This window comes from Lacerta agilis, chromosome 14, assembly GCF_009819535.1.
Source record: "Lacerta agilis isolate rLacAgi1 chromosome 14, rLacAgi1.pri, whole genome shotgun sequence".
In the NCBI taxonomy this organism is placed as follows: Eukaryota; Metazoa; Chordata; class Lepidosauria; order Squamata; family Lacertidae; genus Lacerta; species Lacerta agilis.
Window position 1 is genome coordinate 50232481 of NC_046325.1, and position 21071 is coordinate 50253551.

The 21071-nt window shown below is 45.1% G+C and overlaps 2 protein-coding genes across 4 annotated transcripts in view; one reads left to right on the plus strand and one right to left on the minus strand.

Annotated features, from left to right (window-relative positions):
- The window catches only part of SSH1 (slingshot protein phosphatase 1), a 63993-nt gene extending 61616 nt beyond the window's left edge, over positions 1-2377 (minus strand). For both annotated transcript variants that reach the window (XM_033168909.1, XM_033168908.1), the window contains exon 1: positions 2275-2377. In XM_033168909.1, coding sequence (XP_033024800.1) covers positions 2275-2343 — 69 coding nt within the window. In that variant the 5' untranslated portion in view covers positions 2344-2377. The remainder of the gene's footprint in view (positions 1-2274) is intronic.
- Positions 2378-7199: 4822 nt separating this feature from the next.
- On the plus strand, positions 7200-20406 carry DAO (D-amino acid oxidase). Of its 2 annotated transcripts, XM_033169378.1 has the most exons (11): positions 7200-7448; positions 10796-11011; positions 11937-12051; positions 12495-12571; positions 13153-13218; positions 13716-13770; positions 14944-15048; positions 15318-15400; positions 17177-17294; positions 19638-19736; positions 20054-20406. In XM_033169378.1, exons 2-11 carry the CDS (start codon positions 10818-10820, stop codon positions 20183-20185), a joined length of 1044 nt encoding a protein of 347 aa, XP_033025269.1. In that variant the 5' UTR covers positions 7200-7448; positions 10796-10817; the 3' UTR covers positions 20186-20406. The 2 variants fall into 2 exon arrangements, with proteins under 2 accessions (XP_033025269.1, XP_033025270.1); XM_033169379.1 differs by lacking the exon at positions 7200-7448 and having other exon boundaries at positions 10813-11011; positions 11990-12051.
- Positions 20407-21071: the final 665 nt, after the last annotated feature.

Genomic DNA, 21071 nt, shown 5'->3' on the forward strand with positions numbered 1-21071 from the left:
GCAAGAAGTGAGGCTACAGGGAACCAGGCAGAGGGCCTTCTCGGTAGTGGCACCCGCCCTGTGGAACACCCTCCCAACCGATGTCAAGGAAATAAACAACTATCTGACTTTTAGAAGACATTTGAAGGCAGCCCTGTTTAGGGAAGTTTTTAATGTTTGTTGTGTTTTTAATATTCTGTTGGGAGCTGCCCAGAGTGACTGGGGAAATCCAGCCAATGGGTGGGGTATGTATAAATAAATAAATACTATTATTATTATTATTATTATTATTATTATTATTATTATGTCTTATTGGAATAGGGACTGAAAAGGAAACAACTATAGATAGCCTTTCCTAAGTGGCAGCCTCTGTTTTGATTTCATACGTTTCCTAACCTAGCTGGTTCCAAGGAATGGTCTAAGGCACAGAAGGCTGCTGCTTGCTGACGTTAACAGACTGGGGCTGGTCAGTGCCTGCGAACCACTTGTAACCAATACCGAGTTTCATGACAAGAGGAAGTTATGAATGTAATATTAAGGAAATATTCCTTAAATATTTCAAAAAAGCACCTATATGGAGGTTTGGTTATGTGCACTTTACAATTTTACAGATGAACCAATTAAGAGCTTTAGAAAGCAGCTATATATCATTTCATTCCAGTTACCGTTTTTATCCTCCTCTATCAAAGCAAGCCGTCTAAAAAAAATACATGTTGTCTTTTGGAATTCAATCACTAGGCTGCTCTAAATAAAATCCAATCACTAGGATACTTTGAATGACAGATGAGAGGCACAGAGGTCTCACGAGAGGTGCTCCCCCACCCGCCAGCATCTTACACAATAGGCAACCTAAAGATAGCAGAGAAGAAACATGAATGAGATGCAACAAACCCAACACACCACTCACAAGCACAGCAATTTAATCCCAATAACTTCAGTCAGGATTAATCCCAATATACTGTGTAAATGGGATCACGATGAGTTTGTGTTTTTCTCTCAGCAAAACTGCCAAATGTAGGGCATTTAAAACTGAAGCTCTGTACACTGGTGGAAACATTTTAAATGCTCACACTAATCATGGACTCCTATGCACACTCACCCTGAAAGTAAGGCCCATTGAACACAGTGGGAGTTACTTCTGAGGAAACATGCAGAGATTGCATTGATGAAAACCACAGAAAATCAACAACTAGGCAGCAAGTCTTTTCCTTGTAGAAGGTGGAATAGCCCCCAAGCTAACCATGGAATGCAACCATATAAACTTTTTGGGGCATAAAGAACATTTCAACTATTCAGGAGCCACCTGGAGACGGGGGGGGGGGGGGGCAGGGAGAGATCAACCAGATCCTGGATGTGGCAAATGAGTTTTTTAACCTGAAAACTTGGATCTGAGAATATCCCACAAGTTCAACCCACACAATATAGTGGCAGGTGGCATATCAGGTGCCAAGTGTGTAGAATATGGTGGGTGCTTTGTCGGTCTCAGGATGGTGGACTTGCTCTAGAGAACCAGGTGAGATTACGTGAGCCAGGGTTCTTCTCTTGTCTATTCCACTCACTCCACATTGCCTCCCATGTGCCAAATTTCAGTTCTGAGCTGTTCAAGGCAGCCCTTGGCTGGCCAGTTAAATACAGCTACTTACATGGGCTAAGCCTCACAAGTAGAAAATTAGCACTCTAGGCTAGAAATTTCTCTCCCCATTTCTGGCTTTGTTTTCTACTTCCAGGCAAGTGTTAAGGGTGTTTAAAAATAAAAATATTTCACAACGTAACAGTAAATCCGGCATCATCGGGCTTCGTTAAGAAGCGGCACGATCCATCCTACCACTTGCGCACATGAACTTTTCTAAGGGCTGTACATACATTAAAAACAGCACAAGCCCCTCGAATGCGCCACTCGCCTCCACCCCAAAGCCTCGTGTCTTGCTCTTTCCCAACGAGTGGCTCGTGCACCCTTGAACACGCGTGAACTCGACTCCCCCTTGAAGGGTCTTCTGTCTTCACAGAGGAGGGGACCATGGAGGAACCGGGCCTGGACGAGGAGCACCGAGGGGGAGGCCGGGCAGGGAGAAGCCGCGGGGCCCCTTGGGGAGGCCCGGCCCCACAGGCGCCTCATGCAGCGGGGCTGCCGAAGGGGTCGCGGGAGGGGCGGGAAGGCCACGCTGTGGGGAGGGGCAGCTCTGGGCCTCCAGGCTCCTGCCAAGGCGGCCGGGGTCGGGCTGCCGTCGGGGCGGGCGCTGCGCAGAGGCCGAGCCCCGGCGGCGGCTGCGGCTGCGGAAGGAGGAGCCCCCTCACCTCGCTGGTGCTGGCCGACGAGGAGGCGGCGCTCGGGGTGGGCGAGCGCTGCAGAGTCACCAGCGCCATGGCGGCGGCGGCGGCGGAGCCTCCTCCTCCTCCTCTTCTTCTTCTCCGTCCTCCTGCTCCTCCCGCGGGCGGCTTCCCAAGCGAGGCCTCCGCCTCCGCCTCCGCCTGGGCCTCCTCCTCCGCCGCCGCCGCCCTCCTCCTCCTCCTCCTCCTCTGGCGGGCGGAGCAGCGCAGGCGGCGCCCGGGATGCGCGAGGCGGAGAGAAGGACTGACTTCTATGAGGGGGAAGAGATGCGACAGGGCTTTTATTTTATATTTGCTTGGGAATACGTGACGGGGTTTTTGTTTATCTTTCAATTCGAAGTCGTGAAAAGATTTTTATTTTTATTACGTATATGGCAAGTTGTGAGAGGATTCCGCCCCCGAGAATATGCGAGGGGTTTTTTGTTTTATTTTTGTCCTTTTTTAAATAGGAAAGGGGTTTGTTCGTTCGTTTGTTTGTTTGTTTATACCCCACCTCTCCCCCTGACAGTTTACAGATAAAAATAAGAACAGTTAAACAGCTATAGATAAATATTTTACTTTATGGGGATATATGAAAGGATTTCATTTTTATTTTTTTACTTCACTGGGATAGGTTAAAGTATTTTTATTTCCTTTTTATTTCATGGGAACATGTGAAAGGAATTTTATTTCATTTCTAATTTTTATGGGAATAGGTGAAAATATTTTAATCTTTTTTAAATTGTATGGGAATACTGTGTGAAAGGATCTTTTCTCCTTTTTTGATACTGTATTTTTATTGAATTTTTTTATTGAAGTAAGAAAAATTAGAAAAGCATACATCACAGGAACTAATAAATAATAAGAAGAAACCCACCAAAAGTCACGCCAACAATAAAAATCCGCACCTCAGCCACTTGTTTCTTTTTTAAAAATATCCTTTAAGGCTAGGAAGAATGCACCGGATTACACTCATAGGATTGTAGAATTGTGGAGTTGGAAAGGACCCCAATGGTTCAAGCCCCTGCAATGCAGGAATCTCAGCCATAGCATCCAAGACAGGTGGCCATCCAGCCTCTGCTTAAAGACCTTCAAGGTAGGAGAGTCCACAACCTCCCAAGGGAGTCCATTCAGTTGTCAAACAGCTCTTACTGTCAGAAAGTTCTTCCTGATGTTTAGTCAAAATCTCCTTTCTTGTAAATTGAATCCATTAGTTCGAGTCATAACCTCCAAAGCAGGAGAAAACAAGCTTGTTCCCTCTTCCATGTGGCAGGATATTTGAAGATGGCTATCATATCTCCTCTTAGTCTCCTCTTTTCCAGGTAACATTAACTTGGTGTGTCAATATAATTTCTTCACATTCTACATAAAAATGCATTGAAAGCCCAGTAGAATACTACTGTTAGCTCCCGTTAACCAGCTTGCTTATCCAGAGAAGGTTAAAGTGCAGTACAGTAATTGGTCTCAAGAACCTGCCCACAATGAGTTTGTAGTTGCACAGATTCTGCACATAGTACAGAATGCCACAGCAACACCGTCTGTGCCAAGAGGTCTGGGCAGCTACAGCTGCATGCACACCACACCAAAGGAGCTGCTGGACTGTGAAAGTGTGAGGGGCCTGCAATGCTAAAAGCAAGAGACAGGCAAGTAATAGAGTAATTAATGTAATCGGCTTTGCTGAGTCTCCATAAAGTCCTTAGCCATTGAGGTCCTCAGGTGACCGACTTTCCTCCCTCATCCCAAAGGAGATAACTGATGGCAGACAGAGACTCACCTGCAGGATTCACCTCTAAGGTCTACAGGGATTGCAGCTAGTTGGGTTGAGGAGTTTCCCACAAACTAGCCCAAATGCCTGGCATTTTTTATTGTTTATTAAACTTGTTAGCCACTTTTTTACCAGTATAACTCAAAGCAACTTACAACAATAAATAAGTAACACATACATTAAAACACACACAACTCTTTATGCACCCTCACTGTCCATGCACACAGACCTCATTTGGTCTCACGGTTCTGTTTCCTGGTCAAAGAACTGACAGAATGCTGGCAACAGACTTTTAAAAATACATAGTTGTTTGATTCATTCTTGGATACAAGAAAAGTTAAGGTAACCTATGAGCTGAATATAAATCTATTGCATAAACAAAACAACTTTAAAATGATAATGTTATAAAAGCTATCATAGCTCAGCTGCTAGTAGAATCATCCCCACATGCAATGACACAGACAAACTGAATACATGTACCATATTGGCCTGAATATAAGCCGCACTTTCCCCCCAAATTCGGACCATGAAAAGTTAAAGTGTGGCTTATATTTGCGACCTTACAAGGAGCGCAGGGCAAACAGCGCCAGGAGCACAGCAAAGCGGCACCCACCCCGCACATAGTCCCCTGTCCTCTCCCCAAGGCAAGGAAGGGGGAAGGCCGCTGGCAATGCAGCATGGCTCCCCACACCCGGTATGCAGCCAGGAGCAGCGAGGAATGGAGCGGCTTATATTCAGATATTTTTTCTTTCTCCCCCCCCTTCCAATTTTAAAGGTGTGGCTTATATTCGGCCCAATACAGTAGTTGTACAAATCAATGAAAATAAAATAGCATGCAATTGTATTTCCCAAAGCCAACTTGTGTAGCCAGACATTTCAATGAATAAGCCTTATTCAGTGGTGAATAATTGATACAGAACACCAACTGGAGCATGAATCCTGAAGGTATAGTCATTTTGATGATGTGCTGTGGTCAGATATAACAGCCTCACATAGCACACATTACAGTAATCCAGCCCAGACACATGGACTATAGTGGTCAGGCTATCCCTGTGCAGGAACAGCCATAGCTTGCGAAGCAGACAAAGCTGATGAAAAGCACTGCTAGCCACAGATGACACTTGGGCCCCTAGTGACCAAGATGTATCCTGGGGTCATTCCCCCCCCCCCACTCCAGCTATGCACTTGCTCCCTCAGAAGGAGTGCAACCCCACCCAGAACAGGCAACTTGCCATTTTCCCAAACATGGAAACCATCTACCCAAAGAGCCTCTGTCTTCCCAGGATTCAGGCACAGTTTATTGGCCCTCACTGCATGTAGACAATGGTCCAGAGCTTTGGCAGCCTCTCCTGATTCAGATGTTACAAACAAGTAAAGCTGTGTGTCATCAGCATCCTGGTGACACATTGCTCCAAAACTCCTGATGACTGCTCTCAAAGGCTTCATAGATGTTAAAGAGCACTGGGGAGAGAACAGTACCTTGCAAAACCCTATAGCACAACTGGCAGGGAGCTCAAGAACACTCACCCACTGCTATTTTCTGGACATGTCCCTGAAGATACAAACTAAACCACTTTAATACAGTACCGTACCTTATTTATAATACCTATCCATTAAATCAGTCCAGGAGGATACCATGGCCAATGGTATCAAAGGGTACTGAAAAATTGACTTCTGGGTAGCCATGCTATGGCGGGCGGACAGCAAGTCTGACAACTCCGTCAGACCAGACTTCACAGAGTGTCAGGGGGCAGTGCTAAGATGAAGCACACACACACACACACACCCCAATCCGCGAATGGTGGCACCAAAGCTCCGATCCTTGCACCAGTGCCAAAGGGCGCCAGGGGTTGGGGGGGAAGTGGTGGAAGCCAGCGGATCAGGTGAAAACGCAACTCTGTGGAAGTGAAGTCATGGTATATGTTCAATAGATATTTACAAAAATGTAACAGTGATATAATATCTATGGCAGCATTCAAATGACCCTTGTGTAAAGTAAATATTAAGAAATAAGGAAAAATGGTATGACGTAATAAAGTATTAGAAAATATATTAAGAGGAAGGTAATAATTAGAAGTACATTCAATATAACAAACGTTAATTACATTGGGAAATGATGGGAAGTCTACTTCATTTTATTTTACTTTATCTTATTTTATCTTAGTTTAGTTAGAAAATATGTGGAAAGAGTAATTTAATATTTAACTGTAAATTTATGTAAGGTTATTTTTTCTTTGTATGTGTGGATTTAAGATACTGTATGGTATCTATGAACTTCAATAAAGGATATATATATATTTTAAAAAGGAAGTGAAGTCTCTGAACCAGCTTTACAGCGGTCTACTTTCCCCAAAAAAATCCAAGTCGACGGTAAAGGTGAGGAATATCCAATTCTATCAATTCAGCAAAATTGAGAGGTTAAAACGGAAGTCCACCCCGTCTGGGCATTATATGCATGTGAACATCTGTTTAAAAACCTTCAAAGAAGGAGAGTCTACAACCTCCCAAGGGTTGTTCCACTGTCAAACAGCTCTTACTGTCCAAAAGTTCTTCTTGATGTTTAGTCATAATCTTTCTTGTAACTTGGAGCCATTGGTTCGAGTCTTACCCTCCAGAGCAGGAGAAAACAAGCTTGTTACCTCTTCCACGTGACAGCCCTTGAGATATTTGAATATGGCTATCATATCTCCTCTCAGTCTCCTCTTTTCCAAGCTAAACATACCGTGCTCCTTCAACCATTCCTCCTAAGGCTTGGTTTCCAGACCCTTGTTATCTACACAGTGGAATGGAATAAGCTATACTTCTAAATCAGGAGTGTTAAATTCCCCAGCCTCACAGGACCCCACTGATTTTGACAGCACTGGGAGTGCAATTTACTCCATTCCCAGCCGTCAGGTTGATCAATGGGCCAGTCAGAGCACACCAGCCCTATATAGCCATGACCCCAGAACTTGCACCTCAGCCTGTCTTTGGAGGGAGGATGCTGCCTAGAGTCTGCCCTTGTTCTGTTACTACTGCTTTGGAACTTGCTTCTGTCACTTTAGACCATGCCCCTGCTTCCATTTCAGCTGACCCCTTCATGGAACCTGACTGCCTGGAGTTTCACCCTTGTCAAAGCTTGACACAGAGTTCCAATTTGAAGCAGGGAGTTCTCTAGGAAAAATGCCAACTCTTCAACTTTGGCAGCACAGAAGGTTAAACTCCACCTCATTCTCCACAATGTTCATTCTACAAGGAACTTTGACCCCTCTTTCCAAGCTCCTGAAATACATAAGGTTTGTGACTAGTCACCTTGCAAATCGTTCTCAGGATCCAGTCTGCAGACTGCCAGCCTACAACTTGGGCCCATGGTTGAGTGAAAGAGCATTTCTGGAAAGTGTATTTTGTCAGCAAGAGGGTAACATTTATTTATTTTCTTCCTTTTGATTTGCTAAAAACAAATGTGCCTGCCTGGTGGTTGTGTGTGCTTGCAGAAAACATTGTTTTCTTTCGTTGTTTCTGAATTCTGCCCTTTGAGGGGATTGTCTTGAAAGCAGTAGGAATTGGCAAAGAACTGGCTTGAAAGGAACTGAAAACAGGCTTGGCTTTCCGTATTCAGTTATCTCCTGGGCTGCTGCTGTTTTGCAAATTGGTGAAATGTGGCTTCTGACATGTTAAGTTTTCAGAATTGCAGTTTCCATTGTGAATAATTTTAGAAGTCCCTGCTTCTGAGTCTTTGCAGTTGTCAAGCAAGACATGATGGTGTATGGCAAGCTAGTTTCCCCTAAACCCTTGGAAGACAGAGGGAATCTGGGTGATAATGCCAGCATATGCTCTGCATTTCAGTGCTTAAAATGAGGAAACACTTGAAATACTCATAGTTTCACCCAAGGTCAGTCCAAGACATTTTGGCACCTGAGTTGAACCACAAAATGGCACCTCCCCGCTGCCAGGAAAAAGGGTACATCAAGGTCTGTCCGGGGAGGGGGGGGGACTATGAATAGCACCTCCTATTCACCCAGAGGCCGCTGGGGGTTGTAAAGCAGGCAGTGGATCTGACCTCCAAGGAGCATGCAGCTACCGCCACTGCTGCAACTGTGGTAGCAGCAGTGGCAGGCAGTGGAGGCAGGAACTGCTGCCCCTGTGGATCTTGCCAGCCTCATTCCCAACAAAACTGCCTGGACACCCATCCCCTACATCACACATTAAAGAAGGCTGTTATTTGTTGCATAATGTGTTCGTGTACTCTGCACTAAAGAGGTTCTCTGTTAACTTAAAAAAAACAAACCACAAAGGTGAATGCAGGAAGCTGCCTTATCCCAAGTTAGACCATTAGTTCACCTAACTCAGTATTGTCTACACTGACAGCAGCAGCTTCCCATTGGTGCACATTCCACTTTGTGCTCTTTGAGTTAAAGATGTACTAGAAAATCCATACTTGTTTCTCAGTGTGTAGGTTTAGCAGTTCAAAATGCACCTTGGCAGCTGCCGGGGGGTGGGGTGAATGGGCAGACTGTGCTCTGGACGGATGCCTTACAGTTCATGTGCATTAATTTACATGTGGGCCTTCCTCCCCAGCCTGGTGCCCTGTGTAAAAACATTAGAGCCTGCTGGATCAGACCAGTGACCCATTGAGCCCAGTATCCTGTTCCCACAGTGCTGAAGCAGTTGCCTACTGGAAGCCCACCAGCAAGATTCGAGCACCAGAGCATTCCCTTCCCCACCTCCTGTGGCTTCCAGCAACTGGCATCCAGAAGCCATACTGCCTTCAATTGGGGAAGCAGAGCAGAGCCATGTGGCTAGTAGCCATGGCTAGCCCTCTCCTCCTCCAAGAATTCCCAGTCCTCTTTTAAAGCCATCTCATTGGGTGGCCATCACTGTGGGAAGGTGCTCCACAGTTTAGCTCTGTCCTGCATGAAGAAATCCTTATTAAACATCTCCTGAATTCAGCTTCATTGGATGTCCACATGTTCTAGTGCAGGGGTCGCCAACTTCCAAGAGACTGTGATCTACTCACAGAGTTAAAAACTGGCAGTGATTTACCCCCTTTTGGGGGGTTCAGGTCAAAGTTGTTGAGCTTGTTTAGGGAAGAGGAAAGCGACATTGAACTTTTTTTTGTAGGAAAGAAAGCCCTGTTTTTGGTGACAGGTGGGTAGCCGTGTTGGTCTGCCATAGTCAAAACAAAATCGAAAATTCTTTCTAGTAGCACCTTAGAGACCAACTGAGTTTGTTCCTGGTATGAGCTTTCGTGTGCATGCACACTTCTTCAGATACACTTTGGTGGTTCGGGTCATTTTAGATTTTGAGCTTTTTTAGCTTCTTTGGGGGAGCCACTGATGATCTACTGGTGATCTACCACAGAAGTCCGGTGATCTACCTGTAGATCACGATCTACCTGTTGGACATGTCTGTTCTAGAGTTATGAGGTGTGTGTGTGTGTGTGTGTGTGTGTGTGTGTGTGCTTTCCTCCATCTGTCTTTATGCTCTGCATGATTTTAAACACTATTTATCATGTTTCCTCTTACTCATCTTTCCTCTTACTCATGTTTCCTCTTACTCATCTTTACTCATAGTCCCAAAAGCTGCAACCTTTCCTCATAGGGAAAAGGGCTTTATTTGACCATTCCCTGGGACAGTCCCTGGCTGGTTTGTTTTTTTGCAGCAGTCCGTTATAAACTACCATCAAGTCTATCTTTCAAAAGAGAGCAACACATTTTCTGTTTGTATCAAACTCCAGCATTACCAAGAATATTCACGTTTGATGGTTCGTGGAGGATAAGGCTACTATGCTCTGCCACCACGGTTGGAGGGAGGCAGTAATTTTCCTGAATCCCAGTTGCTGGAAAGTGCAGGATGGGAGAGTCATCCTGTGCTCAGCTCCTGCTTGCTGGCTTCCCATGGGGGCATCTGCTTGGCCACTGTGAGGACAGGAGGCTGGACTAGATGGGCCATTGGCCTGATCCAGCAGTCTCTTCTCCTGTTCTTATGGAAGAAAGCAAATTCTTTTTTTAAAGCTAGCACAGTCCCCCCACCCCACCCCAAAAAACCCTCACATTTTGTTATTCTGGCAATAAGCTTTTCTGCCACTTGCAGGGTTTCTTTCTGCTGTCTTTCTCTGAAAGAAACGGTTGTGCTAATAGCCATTCAAGCCTCTGCTGCAAAGGAAGCCAAGTTCTCTGGCCAGTGGGTGCAGAGTTTTGAGAACTGGGAAGCAGCCCTTTAATGCAGGCATTCCTGTGCACAGAGGGATCTATTGTTAGCCCCTAAGCAGAAGGAGCGGCATCTTGAGGGTGTGCCAGGCTCACCCGGCGGGAGTGTGGCACACTGACCTAGAAACTCACCAGCCTGCATGCTTTTGTCCCTTCCAATCCTAGGGTTGCCATATTTCAAAAAGGAAGAACCAGGACGACCCAAATGTTGTCGAGCTTTTTGGTAAATCTACCAAAGAATAAAATAAAATTGGGATTAAGGAGTTTTCTAGGGACGGGGGATGGTGTGTATGCTTTGTCTTGTTGGTGTAGTGGTGGCAGCACTCGCCCTTCTTCTGATAGGAAATGCTCTATGGCGGGAGGACAAAAAATGAGGAGGTTGGGGAGGGTCTAGGGGCTGGAGAGTGAGAAATGTCCCTATTTTCATCTGAGGAATGTTGGAGGGGATTCAAATTGAGTTACCAAGCCTAGGTATGGCCACCCAGGAATGAGTTCTGCTGTGTTTGTTGGGATTTAATGCCAGGTGCACAAAGCTGTAGCCATTTTCTTCCCCCAGGAGAGAATTTAAGCACCCCACCATGCGAGTTGCTGTGATTGGAGCCGGCATCATTGGATTGTCCACAGCCCTCTGCATCCATGACCGATACCACTCCATAGATCAGCCCCTTGAAATAGAGATCTACGCCGACCAGTTTACGCCTCACACCACCAGCGATGGGGCGGCGGGTCTTTGGCAGCCATATCTCTACGACAAGGGAAACACTCAAGAAACGTAAGACCCCTTTCACTCTACAGGACGGTGGAGTCAGGGTTGGCAGTTGGCAATGGTAGAAAATGTCATGGGACGTAACAGACAATTTAGAGGGGTATTTGACAAAACATCATTTTCAGTTGGTTGGTTTTGGTTAGTTGAATTTGTTCTGTGACAACAGGGAGCAGTCCTCCCCCCAAATCTCCACTGTCCACTACGGACAGGTATTATATCTAAACATTTTTGGCCTTTAGCTTAAAAATGTATAAATTACTTCCTTTGGCCTTCCAGACTGCTGTTTCTACACCTTACTTAATATGGTGCTCTCTGATTGCTTTACATTTTTTTCTGTACACCATCAGTGACTTCACAGCCAGGTTGTATTTGCCATTATGTATTTTTTATTTGTCTGAGAAAATTTCCATAAAAATCAATTTATTTATACAAACAAACAAACAAACATAAGACTAAAAGCTTTGGATTCCCTGATAACTGAGGAATTACATCCCTGTATGTTCTCATTTGAGTAGCTCATCCTTGTTGGTTCAGTCTCTCTGCTCTGCCTGTGTGGCCTCTTCAGTGAGGACTAAACTGCAGAGAGGCAAATCTGAACTAAATATTCAGAAAAACTTCCTAAGGATAAGAGCAGTGGAGATGTTGGTGAGGTCTTCTTTCTGTGAAGGCCTAGACAGGCAGGCAGCAGAAGTATGCTTCAAGCTGAAGGCAGTCAGCCATTTTGAAGGAAGTTGGAAGCGTTTCAGTGGGTCATTGCTTCCCATGGATGACACACAAGCAGAGTATTGGCATATTTGTCTTGGGAGAGGTGTTGCATCCAGAGACTCATCCATTCTGTTTTCTGGTAGACCATCAAGTTGCAGGAAAATTTACAGTACAATCCTAGAGCTGTATGTGTGTAATTGTCTGACTGTATTATTTAATATGACAGGCTCTGGAATAAAGAGACATTTGATTATCTTCTTCAACACATTAATTCACCAGAAGCTGAGGAGATGGGGCTGTTTCTGCTCTCTGGATACAATCTCTTTACACAGCCAGTTCCGGTAAGTAACTGATGTTAAATGAGAGCAATTATTTCAAAGGATGTTTGGTCCTCCTTGTAGATGGAGTTTTGCAGTATTGTATAGACAGATGATAATGGGAGATTGCTTTCAATGGCTTATTTGTATCACTCTCAATATGGCTATTTTTGCATCACTGCAAAGCAGAGGGGGAAACCCACAACCAACAGGTGTAGGAACATGAGACCAAATGCATCTCAGGTGCATCTCTCTTCATTAGTGGAATCTATTCTAATTTCTTGAATGACTTGCTCCAGAAGTTGTGTCAACTACCAGTGCATGAATCACAGGTAAATGACGCCTTTTGGTACAAATTATCAATTTTCACAGAGAACAAGGTGATTGGACCAGAGCATCTTAGACATGTGGACTCTTCCCTCAGTTGTCCTATAAGTGGGGCTGACACAATACTTTCTCCTCTGCAGGACCCATCATGGAAGAATATCGTTTTGGGATTTAGGACCTTGTCACAGAAAGAGCTTGAGCTCTTCCCTGGCTACAGGTATTGATCAATTCTCTCTTGCCTTTAGGTTTCGGGTGTCATGGTTTGCTTTGTGAGATAAGGCTGACATCACCTCTCTGGTGGGCTGGGAGGCCATCTAGAGCAGGACTAAAATGAGGAGGGGGAGAGGTCAATTCCAGTTGCATAAATGACACTTCCTGGATGTGATGACTATTATAAAATCATAGACTTGTAGAATTAGAAAAGACCCCTAGATAAAAAGAAACTGCCCCCAGCACCTTCCAAGACTAACAGGGAGAGCGCCTAGAGGCCCCACAGTGGCCCTGCGCACCAGGAACCACCGACTCTCTGACTCCCAGCTCAACATTCCAGTCACTGGAGGCAAGCAGCACATGCGCTCGAAAGGGTGCATTGCCACTCGAGGAAGGTGGATGGGATGGATGGAGTCTGCCGAGAGAGAGTTGCTTTCCAGCCTCTCTCAACAGCACCCTCTCCACTTTATGCGATTTCACATATATGCATGTAGCCCGGGAACATAGCCCCCGCATAAGTGAGGGGACCCCTGTATTTCAGATGGTAGCCCATTTCTATGTCCTTATCTTTCATTTCCCTGGTTTCAGCTATGGCTGGTTCAACACAGCTCTGATGCTAGAGGGCAAACGATATCTACCCTGGCTTACAAAGAGGTGTGTATGATATTTTCTTCTCTCTGTTCTGACAATATCCATATTGACCATGAGAAGGTGCCTTCTCAGAGTTTGACCATTCGCCTGCCAAGCTCAGTATTATCTCTACACTGACTGGCTCTTGAGCATTTCCATCAGGGTTCCCTCCCAGCCCTACCCGGAGATGCCCTTGGGAACTGAACATGGAACCTTCCACAGGCATAGCAGGTGCTCTACAAGTGCCCTTTGACTGGAAGAGGCTGCCTGCCAGCCAGCCAGCCAGCCATGGTTCCTGTCAAGATATTCCGTTCCATTCCATTTCTCCCACTCCGGCTGGCTTTTCAGGGTTACTCCTGCCCTAATAGTCACCCAGCATCCGGTGCCAACAGTCAGCCAGCATGCTGAGACCTCACTGGGCTCTTTCTAGGGATGTCACCAGAATTGGAGAAGTGTCAGAATGTTAGCCATCAGTCACAGTTGCTCGCCCTGTTGTTTACAAGGCAACATTTGTCTTAAAGGTTAAAGCTGAAGAGCATCAAGTTCTTTCATCGGAAAATTGAGTCCTTCCAGGAGGTTAGTTGGGAATTTAAATGTATTCTGGGAGGGGCATTGATAAAGGCATTTCCCTTCTCCACCAGCTGCGGACAGGATCAGATAGAGGGGGAGGGGCGTGGGTAGAGTCTATTGTTAGGGTTTAAATATGGCTGCATTTTGAGCAGAACTGGAGCAAGGAATTCTGGGGAAGGAGAAAGCTAGAGGTCAGCATTTTGAGGTCTGAGGTTTTTCACATTCCAGTGGTATACAAATTTCAATCAATCAATAAATTCTGAATTCCTGCAAGATTGTAACAACAACAACAACAACAACAACAACAACCCACCCATACATATGACACTAGACCAGCCTTGGGTCCCAGCTATTGTTGGACTACAACTCCTCCCATCAGCCTCAGCAAGCATGGCCCAATGGTCAGGGATTATGGGAATTGTAGTCCAACAATATACACCACACATTATGATGCCACTTTAAATAGACATGGCTTCCCCAAAAGAATTATAGGACTTCTGTTTCAGTGTATCTGAAGAGGTGTGCATGCACACGAAAGCTCATACCAAGAACAAACTTAGTTGGTCTCTAAGGTGCTACTGGAAAGAATTTTTTATTTTATTTTGTTTTGACTATGGCAGACCAACACGGCTACCCACCTGTAACAGGACCTGTGGCTTGTTAAGGATACTGAGACTTGTGAAGAGGCCCCTCTTCCTCTCCCAGAGCTACATGGATCTTTAGCTGAGATTCCTGCATTGCAGGGGGTTGGACTAGATAATCATTGGGGTCCCTTCCAACTCTACAGTTCTAAGATTCTAAGACTCCCAGAGCGATTTAACAATCAATCCCTCTTCACAGGGAACCCTATAGCTCTGGAGGTTTCATAACAACTCTCAGCATCCTTAACACACTGCAGTTCCCAAAATTATTTAAAGTGACAACCTAGTGCTTGAAATGCTTGGTGTGAATGTAAGCCCAGGCATCCCCAACCAGCTGCCCTCTCTCTAAATATTTCTGGAGTATGGCTCCAATAATTCCTGCCCTGCTTTAGGCAGATATGGTGGGCTTTCCAAACCATTTTTTGCTAAGCAGGACAGAAAATCAGGGTGGCCAACCTCTGGCCTTCCATATGTTCTTGGATTCCAGTTCCCATTTGCCTTCAGAGACAGTGACACCACAAATTTGTCTTTTGCTTAGTTGATGGCTGAAGGCGTGGACATCATAATCAACTGCACAGGAGTTCGTGCTGGGGAGCTACAACCTGACCCTGAGTTATGCCCGGGCCGGGGGCAAGTCATCAAGGTGAGGTCAGGTTTTCTAGGATTCTTTTGGCTGCTTTGCAAGAAGGGAAGAAGCTGCCTGTGTCTGAAGAAGCACATCCTGGTGGGGCTATGATGGGGTTGATGGGTCAGCAAATCTGTGACATTGCTCCAGCTGAGGAGCCAGACCAGAGTCAGGAGTTTTATAGGGAAAGGTGGGGCTTGATTTGTTCCTAAGATCATCTGATCCCTGCTGGGGTGAATGAAGCAATACACCCCTTGATGTTGCCTCTGCTTGTTTTGTCTCTCTAGGTCGAGGCCCCCTGGGTGAAGCATTTCATCATCACCCATGATGTTGAGACTGGGATCTATAACACACCCTACATCATACCTGGGTAAGGAAAACATGACTGACTATGACAGAAAACATGACTGACTATGACAGTCTTCCCCAATTGGATGCCTTCCAGATGTTTGCTCCTCTAGCTCCCTGCCTGTGTGCTGATGAGTTGTACTGCAAAACATCTGTAGGACCCCTTGTTGGGGAAGCCCAATAGCATTTGTGTTGTGGACCCAAATAAATGCTTGTTTCAAGGTTGGGGAACCTCAAGCCCAGGGTCTGGGTGCAGCCTTCCAGGCCTCTTTGGTGCTTAGGACCCTTCTTGGTCTGCACCCTCACTTCATACCATCTGCCCAAGGCGGCCCTGCTGGCACCCACTTCAAGCGCTTTAACCTGCTTGGATGTGTCCTTCCACTGGGGCAATGCTGCTTGCTTGCTTGCTTGGAGGGAGGGAGGGAGGGAGGGGCATTTGAGGTGTAGGGTGCAAAGATTTCTGACTTTTGTGCAACTGGAATGTAGCCTAATGTACAAAGATAAGCATCACACCTCAACCCACTTTTGTCTTTGTGGGGATGGACAGATCTGTCCTTCCGAGTCCTCTCAGTTTCTAATTTTTCCAGCCTTGGATTAAGTTGTCCACATTTCTGCAGCAATGTCTGATTTTTTATTTATTTTTTTAATCTTCACAAAAAATTCTTCAGCTTTTTATGTGCAAATTTCTCCCAATTAACACTGGAAACAATGGAAACATTAGGGATAGAAGGAGCTGTCCATTTCAGTTCTCTCTCTTTCTGGTTTTGCTAATCATAACTTCAGCTCACATTTTGCCATTTTTTAAAAAAACCCTTCATGAAAATTATTCAGCATTTTACATGTAGATTTCTGCTAACAAACACATTTTTATATGTAGTTTTGACTTGTATACATTTTTGCAAACTCTTTCCCCTCATATGGTGCATTTTTGCATGTTATTTTCACAATATATTCATTTCTATGCACACTGTCACCTAATAAGCGCATTTCTGCAAACATTTGCTGGAGAACTGCATTGCAAAATTCAGTTAAGTGCAAATTTCGAAGGATGACTGTGTTTTGGTTCTCATATTGTTTCAGAAAGTGCAGATTTGATACATTCAAGTTTAAATGCAAACAGAATTGAAATTCTCCCTCAACCCCAGCCTCCAATCACTACTGGAATGCGGCCCCTATGAGGGTAATGTGGCCTTTGGGCTGAAACATTTCCACCCCCTGTGCTTTATGTGATTTCTTAACTCTTGTTCATTTGGCCATTTCAGGGTCTGTTGCCCATCCCAATCCACAACAGACAGAGGTAACAGACAGGACAGTAATCATGGGTCACATCTACACCATGCATTTAAAGTGCATGGCTTCCTCTAAAGAATCATGGGAACTGTAGTTCCCCCCTGAAGCTACAATCCCCATACAAACGACAGTTCCCAGGATTCCTTGGAAGAAACCATGTACTTTAAATGGTGTGGATGTGGCCTAAATGATCACAGGTCCAAACAGCATCTCTTTGGGGCCTCTGGCCATCCTGGAGCCCTGGGATGTTTGTGGTGTGATGCACACAAGCATTGCTTGGGAGACTCAGAGCGTCACTTCTTCCACAGGCAAAAGGAGAAGGAGCAGGATGTTGACACCAAATGCAATAGACCGCCATTGTGGCTTGGCAGTAGCCAGCCTGGCACACTTGTGTGACCTGGGCATGGCCCCTCTGCCCTTGGTTGACACCCTTTCTTCCAACCTGGCTTAGGGCCGATTCCACACACACACCCCACTGCTGCCGCTTCCCTTTCTGTTTCTGCTGTAGGAGCAATGCAGTGACCTTGGGAGGAATATTTCAGCTGGGAAACTGGAGTCAAGAAAACAGCCCCCAGGACCACCAGCGCATTTGGAAAGGGTGCTGTGAGTTGCTGCCTAGCCTCCAGGTACAGTGACCAGCGTGCTGCTGTGGGGACTGAGCAAGCCGTCGCACTCTCCAAGCCTTCCCTGCACACAGGGGGAAGTTCTGGGTGCAGCACAACCTGCTTTGAGTTTCCCTTGGGTTAAAGGAGTTCCTTTATTTATTTTTTGAAATAATTTTTATTTGATTTTACAAATTCATTCACACAAGTAATATTATTACAGACATTAAAATTTGCACAAGATTCTTCCGAATCTCAAGACTTCCCTCCTCCCCTCCATGGGTTCTTTAAATAACTTTTAAAACTGCATATTATAAATCCATCTAATTTACCATCCTCCATAGTATCCAAAATCTTGTATCACTGCAAGAGTTATTTAAAATCTGCCAAAGAGTTCAAGTGTTTGCAGTGGTCTTTCAAGTACAATATATATTTATCCCATTCTTTGTTGAAGTTTTGATCCACCTGATTTCTTATTTCCCCTGGTTAATCTTGCCATCTCTGCATAGTCCAATAATTTCATCTGCCAGTCCGCACTAGTAGGGATCTTGTCGTCTTTCCAACTCTGGGCAAGAAGCATCTTTGCTGCTGTTGTTGCATACATAAAGTCTTTTCAGTTTCTTCAGTATATCTGCACCTACAATTCCTAACAAAAAGGTTTCTGGTTTTTTAACAAAAGTTATTTTAAACTTTTTTTCAATTCATTTTATATCAGCAGCTGATCAGCAAGAGATTGGGAGAGAGATAAGAGTCCCTGGCTCCCTTTCAGCCCCACCCCCTTGCCCAGGCCTCCATTGTTGAATGTGCTGCAGAGGGAGGTTGTTTGTTTCCCCAGCGACATGTGACTGGCTGATTAGATTATCTGTCTGCAAACTGTAGAAACGGCTCACTTTTCTTAAGAAGCTGTAGAAATGTGAGTTGAACCCCATTAAAATGGGGCTTTTCCCATTGCAAAAAAGGTGCAAAACTTTGAGCTGATCCTCAAAAAAGGGCTTTTCCCTTTGCAAAAAAAGCTGCAAAACTTTGAGCTGATCCTCAAAAAAACAGGGCTTTTCCCTTTGCAAAAAAAGCTGCACAAATTTGAGCAGATCCTAAAAAAAAACAAAAAAAACCAGGGGGATTTTAGAGGAGGAAAACCAGAAAATATTTTTTTCTTGTTTCCTTCTTTAAAAACGAGGTGCGCCCTACGGTCCGGTGCACCCTATGGAGCGAAAAATATGGTATTTCATAAAATATAGCTTGATTGCTAAAAAACAGCAACCACAAAGAATAAAACAATGAAATTGTTAGTAAAAAGAGTTATTACTGTTATTAAAAATAAAATAAGCTAAAAAGCAGATTAAAGCACATGTCAACATTCTCCTAGCTCAGTCTCACTGTGTGTTTAAGGGTCTCTTGGCTCATTTCCACCTCTAGAATAGATCGCATGGAGGCTGCAGAGGAGGGCTTTTCACATTTAGGGTTCTGTCACTGAAATTGCCTGGATGAAGGGTGGTATATAAATTTAATAAATAATAATTTGTCCATCCCTGGGCATTAAAGCATCATAACCTTCATATATTGGAGCTCTCAGGGGGATGAGAGGTTATGTGAACCCTGTTAGGATGCTGGAAGCAAAGCTCTATGAGGAAGAGAAGCAGAATTTGTTGCTATCTCCCCCCCCCCCCGGCCGCCTTTTTTTTTTTCTTTTTTCTTTTTTGGCTGGGTTTCTATATTAATCATCATTCTGGCAGGCAGAAATTCAGCAGGTGGGGAAGATTTCCTTTCAATATTGCTGTTGGAATGTTTGCAGTTACTGATACCTTCCATTTGATAATTGTAGTGCTTTGAAGTCATTTCTGCACCCCCCCCCATTTCCCCCACCTGTCCTTTATTTTGCCTGTCCCATCCTGTACTTTCCCCATCCCAAGGTGGTATCCCTAGATCTCAGACAAGGGCTGTGCTCAATCCTGTGGCCCAGGAATGGGGGACCCACAGGGGCCCTCCAGATGTTGCTGAACTACAATTCCCATCACCCTTGACCAGTGATGGCCAAACTTGGCCCTCCAGCTGTTTTTTGGACTACAACTCCCACCATCCCTAGCTAACAATACCAGTGGTCAGGGATGATGGGAATTGTAGTCCCAAAACAGCTGGAGGGCCAAGTTTGGCCATCACTGCCCTTGACCATTGGTCAGGCTGGGGAGGGCCCACATCTGCTGCAGCTTGCTATCCTTGAGCTGGAGATGCAACACACCAGTCTTCTACCACTGTGTTATGGCTCTTCCACAGGAGGATTCAGTATAAGCCCTGACAAAGTGGATTACTGTTTCCCATGTTTTCTTACAATTGCCTGCTCTGAATAACCATGCATGTTGCTGCTTCCAGAAAGCCAAAATCATCCATGAATGGAGCGGTCATCGTGCCGTACGTCCAAGAGTCCGATTGGAACACCAGGCTGTTCGCCATGGGATGTTACAATCAGAGGTGGGTAACTTTCCGTATGCATGGTGTGAATTGTTTTGTGGAACAGGATCAGCCCTTGCATGGTATCTTACACATGCTGAGGCTAGGACTCTCATATATCCTGGGGGGGGGGGGTTTACTCCAAGGCTGCAGCCCTATGTATGAGTAAGCTAGCCCTACTGAAATTTAGTGAAACGAAATGCAATTCTCTGTGTGTTTGATGTGTGGATGGTGCATTAATTGACCCTGACATTCAGTTGCCGTAGGAAGTAAGGCTTCCCTTCCTGCTGTTTTCCTTGGTGAAGTAGCTCTCTTCTTGCCTTTTCCTTCTCTCTCAGGTGATCCACAACTATGGCCATGGCGGTTTTGGGCTCACCATCCACTGGGGTTGTGCCATGGAGGTAGCCCATTTGTTTGGGAAGATTCTAGAAGACCAGAGGTTGGCCAAGCCACCTCATGCCAACCTCTGAGCACGTGGCAACAGTTCAGGCCACTTCACTGACCTTTACTTACAGGGTGGGTCTGACTTTGTAGGATTAAGGAGCCTAGTGTTTAACTGTTTTCATAGATTGTTTTGCTTTGTTTTTCTTGTATTGCTTTGTTCTTCTTGTAAACTTCTTGGAGTCCCCCACCCCCTTACAATCAATTGGTATATAAATTATATGAAATAAAGAAATAATACTATTAAAGAGTATTCAAGGATGCAAGCTGAAGGTATGATCCTATTAAGACAATTTCCGCCAAATTAAAGGCAGCTTCCCTCCAGCTTTTACTATGCTGGTATTGGGTGCCTGTTAGACTGTTGCACATCCTGAAAGATACCTCACTGCTATGCTGGAGAGCCTATGGTCACCTTCCTTCATATGTGGTGGGAGTGTGAAATATTAACAGCTTATTAGTGGTCTATATTCATGGACCTTTCTGCAATAAGAAACCAGTCTCTAACCCCAGACCTGGAATCAGCTCTCCTGGCCATTGACAGTGACTTAAATCCCACCCTTGTTCACAAGGAGCTGCTAAGACTGTTCTTTGCAATAGCCAGACTCAACATGGCCAAACATTGGAATTGCACAGCAGGTCTCTCTAGGGATGGGTGTTTTGAAAGGGTACAGGATATTGCCTTGTCTGAGCATTTAACCCACCATAAGAGGGTTTTAAGAGGGTTACAAAACAAGGCCATTTTGATGTTGTATGGCAGTGGTTCCCAAACTGGGTGGTACCACCCCCTGGAGGTCAGTGGGATTATCAGAGAGGCATTAAGAGGCAAGGGGGCAGTAGCCGGGCCCTGGTGGTGTAAATGACTACCAGACTTTGAAAAGCTGGTGTCACTGGATCAAGTTACTGAATTTTGTCGGA

What these genes read in the sequence shown, in the direction of transcription:
- DAO (XM_033169378.1), top strand. Translation starts at nt 10,818, where the DNA reads ATGCGAGTTGCTGTGATTGGAGCCGGCATCATTGGATTGTCCACAGCC. An exon ending in TCTTTACACAGCCAGTTCCG is followed by an intron (nt 12,052 to 12,494) that starts GTAAGTAACTGA and finishes TCTCCTCTGCAG; the next exon opens with GACCCATCATGGAAGAATAT. An exon ending in AGTTGCTGCCTAGCCTCCAG is followed by an intron (nt 17,295 to 19,637) that starts GTACAGTGACCA and finishes TGCTGCTTCCAG; the next exon opens with AAAGCCAAAATCATCCATGA.